Source organism: Musa acuminata, chromosome BXJ3-2 (assembly GCF_036884655.1).
Source record: "Musa acuminata AAA Group cultivar baxijiao chromosome BXJ3-2, Cavendish_Baxijiao_AAA, whole genome shotgun sequence".
Taxonomy (NCBI): Eukaryota; Viridiplantae; Streptophyta; class Magnoliopsida; order Zingiberales; family Musaceae; genus Musa; species Musa acuminata.
The window spans coordinates 22444876-22452971 of NC_088350.1; the positions used below are offsets into that span (position 1 = coordinate 22444876).

The window sequence follows — 8096 nt, forward strand, 5'->3', positions numbered from 1 at the left end:
AGAACATATGAGATATCCCTCTCATGACGCCGAGAGTGGATGATCCTCTATCGACACTCAATAGCCCTCGTAAGGTCGACTACCACTCCCAATGACAAGTTGTACTAGATCTGAGACAACCAAACCTATAAGTCTGATATCAAAGAGTGGAGCACTCATACAAGACATCCTTGGTGACTCAAGTCTAAGGACCAGATACACCACTAGGACTATGGAATCACTGTCTGATAATAAGGCATCATCAACCATCCAGCATTCCGTAAGCGGATCAATCAGTGAACTCATTCTCCAATGAGCACCTGTATTGTATCCCTAGTGCCCCTACACGAGCAACTATGAGACCAGCTGTATCCATCATATAGACGGGTATACAGCACACCAGTTTGTCCGGTTATCACGATGTCCCTCTCGAGTAACCTATGACCGGGATTATTTAGGATATGTGTTTAAAGGTGAATCGATCTCATTATCGTGATCTCATCACGATCCGATTCTCATTGCACAAATCCAAGGACATCATAATATATATATATATATATATATATATATATATATATATATATATATATATATATATATATATATATATATATATATATATATATATATATATATATATATATGCATATATGCAATATTTATAAAGTGATATACGCCAAAATATAATAAGCAAAAAGATTTTGTATCAAGTCACACGTGTCATCACTCACGTGATTAGCTTGCTGGGCACCTTTCACTAGCAAAGAAAACATAAACAAAACATTCCAAAATTTATACATACAAAAATTCCCATAAGTCATCATCCATATCTATGCTAGAATAGAGTTGCACATGCTTACTTCCATACCCAATCACTTAGGTGAGTAACTTTATTTAAGTAAGCATGCATCATATCATATATATACAACATTTTAAAATCATAGACATAAGACATTTAATAGTAAACATCTCATCTTTTGATTTCTTTAGTAAACATTACCTTATAACATTATATATATACTATAAGGATGTAAAATTGTATGTTGAAATAATTCGAAATGTTGATATGCAGATGTAGGAAGCATAACAAATTCATAGACTTCTATACCCCATATCGTACCATATATGTGCACTCTCATATCGCACTTGTCATAATATATACATGCAGTCTCGCACCACACGTTATTATATATATATAAATATATAAATATATATATATATATATATATATATATATATATATATATATATATATATATATATATATATATATATATATATATATATATATATATATATATATATATATATATATATATATATATATATATACTCCCGCACTACACGTCATAATATATATACATGCACTCTTACATCACATGTCATAATATATAAACGTGTACTCACACTATACGTGCACTCCCGCACCGCACGTCATAATATATACGTATACTTCCACATCGTATGTTATAATATATATATATATACACTCCCACACCATACATCATAGAAAACATGTGTATTCCCACACTACACATGATCACATATACATGCATGCAAGATATTTTTATCATAATTCGTATATTTTTATGCTTATAAAATATATATATTCATATTTATCTCATGACAATCATATCATCCATACATTATCATATATGCATGCATATAAGACATTTTTATTATGATTAATATATTTTTATGCTTACAAGATACATATGTTCATATTTAGTTCATAATAATCATATAATTCATACATCATCATATATACATGCATACGATATTTTTATCATAATATATATATATACATATATATATATATACATATACATATATATATATATACATATACATATATATATATATATATTCACATTTAGCTGATCATAATCATATAATTCAAAATATGCTTTTCAAAATATATTATGCATATGATAATTTATACAACTATTATTTTATAGTGAATTAAATTTATACTTACCTGATTTAACTTAAAAATAAAGATGTTAGTGAAAGACCATGTTCCTTAACGATAGAGTGTGCTAGAGAAAGGTAAACCTTCTCTTAAGACTAAGATTTTTTAGCCTCTATGAAAAAAAAAAAGAGAATGACTTGAGATATATGGTTTAATATATTGGGAAATCTAGGATGACATCATATGCACAATAGAAAAATAAAAAATAAAATCCCAAAATTTTTCACAAAAAATAAGGTTTTATCGTCGTACAAAGATTGGTGTGACGAAAAACCCACGAAACCAAAAAACTACGTGTACTAAGGAGATTGTGTTATATAGAGAGATCGTATATCCTTGAATTTTTATAAATCTATGGAAAAGGATAAAGGTAGTCAACTGTCCTCCTCTCTAGTGGTGATCTATACGGTAGGGGTTGCGAAGACGCTCCTCAAATCGCTGACTCTCTAGGCCCAATATCATGCTGGCCATGGTCATATATGTCAGAACTCATTCTAGCTCAGTGAATTATTATCCCCACAATAATTCACTCGACTCATCGACTACGAAGGTACTAGGCCACTACGTCGCAATCCCTAGATGATATAGGAGAATCCAATTCATTTGACATATTTGTCCTCAGTTATCATGTATCTATAGTCTCTCATCCATCTAATATCCCAAAGACCGTATATTGAGCATGGTGCTATCAGGCTCATACGGTCTCTACTCGAGTCTCGTTTTAATCAGATTTTTTCGAAGAACTCTTTCTTTCAATTTGAATGACTTTGGCCAGGGATTTGCCTGAGCAAGAACACATGAGATATTCCTCTCATTACACCGAAAGTGGATGATCCTCTATCAATACTCAATAACCCTCGTAAGGTTGGCTACCACTCCCGATGATCGACTATGTTAGATCTGAAACTTTCAGACCTATAAATCTGGTATTAAAGAGTAGAGTACTCATTCAGGATATCCTTTGTGTCTTAAGTTTAAGGACCATATACACCACTAAGATGACGGAATCGCCATATGATAATAAGGCATATCAACCATTCAACATTCCATGAGCAGATCAATCAGTGAACTCATTCTCCAATGAGCACTCGCATTGTATCTCTAGTATCCCACACGGGCAATTACAAGATTAATCATCTCTATCATATAGACAGGTATACAGTACATAAGTCTATCTGATTATCTCAATATCTCTCTAAAGTAATATATGATTAAGATTATTTAAAATTTATATTTAAACGCAAATCAATCTCACATTATTTTTTTTTCTTTCCTTTCTCGGAGATCTCTCACTCTTTCCTCCATTTGCTCTCTGTTTTTTTTCTTCTTTTTTTTTTCTCGGTTCATCTTCCTCCCTTCTCCTTTCCTCATCTTCTCTTTTCCTTTTTTCCTTCTTCCCTATTATTCTTCCCTTCTCCCAAGCAGCCGTAGCCTTCTTTTCTCTTCTCCTCCTCGTCTCCTTTCTCCCTTCTCTCTTCTCCCTTACCAGATTGAGAATGATATTTTTAGAAAGCATATACTTAAATCTTAAAAATAAAAAATATGAGTATGTCATTTATTATATTTATGAAATATAGATATCATAAATCGAAGTAAGGATAATATATATATATATATATATATATATATATATATATATATATATATATATATATATATATATATATATATAATATTTGTGTTTATATTGGCATGTTATTTATAATTGAATATGTGTAAGACTCGGGCACCACATAGATCAACTCAAATTAAAATAAAACCAAAGTCGAGTCAATCAAGAACCGAAGCCTAATCAACAATGTAGTGGTTCCGAACTGAACCCGATCAAGTTTTTACAGTTCAGTTTTAGATCCTAGAATATGTATTCAAAATCAAAATCGATGATTTCAAGTCGATTTTAAATCGATAAATAATTCAATATTTTGCCAAATGATAAATCTATCCCTTCTAATACCTTAATAAATGACTAATTGGATCGATATTTTAGATAAATAAAAATAAACGATCTTGATTTCAAACTGGAATCAAAACCGAAACCCACTAAGAAGGGACTGATTCGATTCCGACCCAACCCATCATACCTTAATAAATGTCAATGTATCAAGAGATGGCAAGGGTAAGAAATGTCACCCAAGTTTTCAACAAGATTCATTTTACCGATCTATATTAATGTACTAACTAATCATTGACATGTAATGATTCTAAAATAAAGCATTCTACCTTTTTCTACGGTGATGTTGACTTTCTAAATAGTACTAAGACTAATATAAAAAAATAAAATTGATACATCGGGTCAAATTAGAATAGAATCAGACAATCAAGAACAGAAGCCGAATCAGCTGCTCACAGCATTAAATTGAAATCAGGATCCACATGGGCACAATTATAACAAAAAATTTTGGACGGTGAATTCTCAAGCTAATTAATTATCATCCTTACCCTTTGCATAAGAATGTAGAATGTGCCTAAGCAAACCCAAGTTGGATGAAATAATAAACAAGCAAATCAAGCTCAACACAGAAAAGGTTAAATGTATCTTTTTTGTTTGAGCTGTTATCTAAGCAATGGAAGGAAGTGGCCCCAATATAGTTGCCAGGTTTTAACTGATTACTTACTTCAAAAGCAAAAGCTATTGCTTGGCCACCTTTCATCTTAAGCACTAAAAAAGGTCTCAAATTCTTCCTAAAGAAGCATGAACCTCGAAATCAGTCTCTTATAATGAGCCCTCCTACATACATGTGCATAGGAGGGGGGGGAAATTGTATAGAATTGCTGTACAACAAGGAGTCGAATAATTTACAGATGTTTGCTGGCATGACACACAAACTTCATCTTCTAATGGTTCAAGAGCATGTTGAATGCATTTCGGGGCCTTAATGCAAGCTCCAGTTGATCCACATTCACAATAACCTGCCCTCCGACCCGAGTCACCCTCTAACGATTGACTATGGAGACATTAAACCTGTCCACCTTGAGATGGCTGCTTATTCGAAAACAGAATAACTGATTAGTGTCTACAGAGTAAGGAGAAGTAGAAGGAAAATTTTAACTAGCTAAATTTTTCTACGATCCTCAAAGAGAATCATTTTGTCAAACATATAACACCAGGAACTAGCTTCAGGGTGAAGAAACCTGTTATTATGTCCATGTTCACATAGAAGTCACTGGAAAAACACAAATCATCCCTATGAATACAAGAATTTGGAAAAGAAGTTACCTTCTTAGGTATTTTTACCAATGCATCGGAGCTGCCCGGTGTGGCTGCTTTTAATATCTCAAATGAACATAACAGGTTTTCATCTATGCTTAATAACGCACCCACATTATCAAATTGTTCACAATAGTTTGGAGCTGAAAAAATTGTGACTAATCTTCTATGTGCGAAAAACTCATAGCCATCCTCCACTACCTATAAATATTTTAAGCATAAGCAATGTTTGCAAGGTTAACGAAGAAAAAATGTACAGGAGAGATGACAATAGTTACTGACTTGATGAGCTCGGCAAATAAGATCTAGATCATTCCTCTCCAAAAACTCAACAAGCTTATCAGCACCAAAAGTAACTGAAACTCCTCGATCACTCTCACCCCAGCCTTGTACATCAGAATCAGGATCAGACCAAAGCAAATCACAAAGAAGACCATAGTCTGGAATCTCAGTGGGCCTCGAGATATCTCGAATTTGGTAAATGTTTTCCAACTCTGGCGAAAGGCCACCATGCATACAAAATATCTTTTTATCTATTACGGCTGCCATGGGTAAGCAATTAAAGCAATCACAAAATGTCTTCCATAGCCGAATGTTAAACCTCCTTTTGCACTCGTCATAAAATCCATAGACTCTATTGATTTTAGCATCTTCATGGTTTCCTCTTAGGAGAAAGACTTTGTCAGGATACTTTATTTTATAAGCTAGGAGCAAGCATATGGTTTCCAAGCTATATTTGCCCCTGTCCACATAATCCCCAAGAAACAGATAAGATGAATTAGGAGGGAATCCACCTATATAAAACAGCCTCAAAAGGTCAATATATTGCCCATGTATGTCACCTGCAGCATAAGTGGCATTACAGAATGTTAAAAAGATTCCCAAACCAGGATATCACTCAGGATATTACAAGCAACCGTTGGTAAATCAAAGTCCTCAAGTGCACATGCATGCTTATATTTTACATCAGAAGCATGTGAAAAGATTACTTTAGAAAGGAAAAAATATCTTCTATTATAAAATCTGATAAAAAGCTAATGTCATATAAGTCTTAGATACCATTTACTGATTGTTCAAAATTGTAATAATTTGTCTTCATTCAGAACATGGAACAAAAATTTGTCATTGTCCAATCCTACTATTGTGCTTCGGTAATCTGCTTGTGTTCAACTATGTGAACAAATTTTGGCCAGAGGGCTGGATCTGAAAACCGAGATGTATTTCTTTTACATCCAATCATTATCTCAGAAGCCACAAACATGATATTCTTCCAAAAGTAAGAATTCTACCAATGTCTTTGGCTTTAAGGTCCATTGGAGTGCATGAACAAAGTGACCACATCTACAGCATGTGCAAATAATAATAAGCCTACCTGATTGCACACATTCCAGACTGACAGTGAAGTGGTCACTTTGAAGTTACTTCATATAGATTGTTATCACATTAAAGCCAAGAAGCATAAGTGGATGCAACGTGAATAATCTTAGCACAAGAACCGAGTAGTGTATATGCAGGATGACCAACTAAAGTAATATAAGTAATATACAAGAATGCAACTCAAACTTTCATAAATGAAAGCTCCAGTAAGGCATAACAGCTGATATGGATCAAAGATAGGGAATGAGCATGGAAATGTCACTAGTTGGTTTTCCTTTTGCCAACTCAAAAGTCAACAAGCATGCATAGTCAGTTCTCCACTTGTCGATTACTCAATTTGACATTACAAGGCATGGCGATCTCCTTGTTCCACATTACTACCCCTGTTCTTTCCAATCAAAATCTTCTGCATTACTTCCTCAGTCTCAAGCACAACCAGGTCTTCTACTAACCAAATTTATTAAGAAAACTAGTTAGAAATTTGGTTTCTTCCAAAGTTGTCTCAAAATTCCCAGCCGCTGTCATCTATCTTCATCTTCTTTCTGGCTCTCCACTAAACAGCAGCCTAAATTTTCAGAGTAGATAACACCAAACTATAGGTTCTAATTCAAACCTTAAGAAAATGTATTAGGAGTCTGCAAAGAAAACTATCACAACAAATCACCAGAGCAATGCAAAGCCAGTCAGCTTTCGGTGATTTCCAAGATGGAACCCCTCCAAGGATATAGTCTACGTACTCTCCTATGACGGCATCAAGATGAACGTATTAGGAAAAGAAAGACCAATTAGATGCCACTATCAGAAACCCTCCGACGACGACCATACCAAAATTATCTAAATTTACCAAGGGAAAGAAAGAATTTCCAAATCCATTCGCAAAAGGCAACTGCACCAAGTTCAATTGCAGATCGACCGAGGGATGGGGAGGATCGGAACTGACCGCAGATCTTGATAGGGGCGTGCAGCTCGAGGAGGCTGGGCTGCGAAAGGAAAACCTTCTTCGCCTCGACGCAAAGCTGCCGGATCTCGGCCTCGAAAAGTTGGACCTGCTTGCCGCCGCCGCTGAGCAGCCGCCTTATCACGTCGTCGAGCACCGGCCCTTCCATGGCCCCCATCGAGGCCCTCGTCATCATCATCTTCGCGCCACTCACCTTCTAACGGTCCCAACTCCAAGCGAGTGCAACGCGTCTCTATTCGCCTTTTCCTTCGCTTCGAATCGCCTCTCTCTCCCCCTCTCAAACCTACCAATTCGGGATTGAAGCGTGGGAAAACAGAGAGCTTTGAAACGTTGCCACCGCAACAAGGCGAGAGGAAAAGAGCGACGCTTATCGTTCTTGCAGGGAAGAAGGATTCAAAAGCGCGTCGATGCCACATATCCGTCAGATTTAGACCATGGGAGTTTCCTAGCCGTCAGATTAAGCGCGTGGTATTGAGGCTCTTGGTAAACGGACCCTTCCGTCTTCTCTTATCCAGAATGTCTTCCCACCGGCTCGTACGCTACGCGCGGGGACTCCTGGCTTGGTCACGCGGTCGGGCCCACGCTTGCCATCACATGATTGG

The 8096-nt window shown here is 35.5% G+C and overlaps 1 protein-coding gene across 1 annotated transcript; it reads right to left on the reverse strand.

The window, feature by feature from the left end:
• Window positions 1-4644: 4644 nt before the first annotated feature.
• Window positions 4645-7845, reverse strand: LOC135630891 (serine/threonine-protein phosphatase PP1-like). Its single transcript, XM_065138175.1, has 4 exons — window positions 7477-7845; window positions 5442-6001; window positions 5169-5360; window positions 4645-4931 (listed from the first exon to the last, which is right to left on the reverse strand). Exons 1-4 carry the CDS (start codon window positions 7670-7672, stop codon window positions 4908-4910), a joined length of 972 nt encoding a protein of 323 aa, XP_064994247.1. The 5' UTR covers window positions 7673-7845; the 3' UTR covers window positions 4645-4907.
• Between the last annotated feature and the right edge of the window lie 251 nt (window positions 7846-8096).

What these genes read in the sequence shown, in the direction of transcription:
- LOC135630891 (XM_065138175.1), bottom strand. Translation starts at nt 7,672, where the DNA reads ATGATGATGACGAGGGCCTCGATGGGGGCCATGGAAGGGCCGGTGCTC. An exon ending in CGCCCCTATCAAGATCTGCG is followed by an intron (nt 6,002 to 7,476) that starts GTCAGTTCCGAT and finishes CTTATGCTGCAG; the next exon opens with GTGACATACATGGGCAATAT. An exon ending in TTATTTGCCGAGCTCATCAA is followed by an intron (nt 5,361 to 5,441) that starts GTCAGTAACTAT and finishes AAATATTTATAG; the next exon opens with GTAGTGGAGGATGGCTATGA.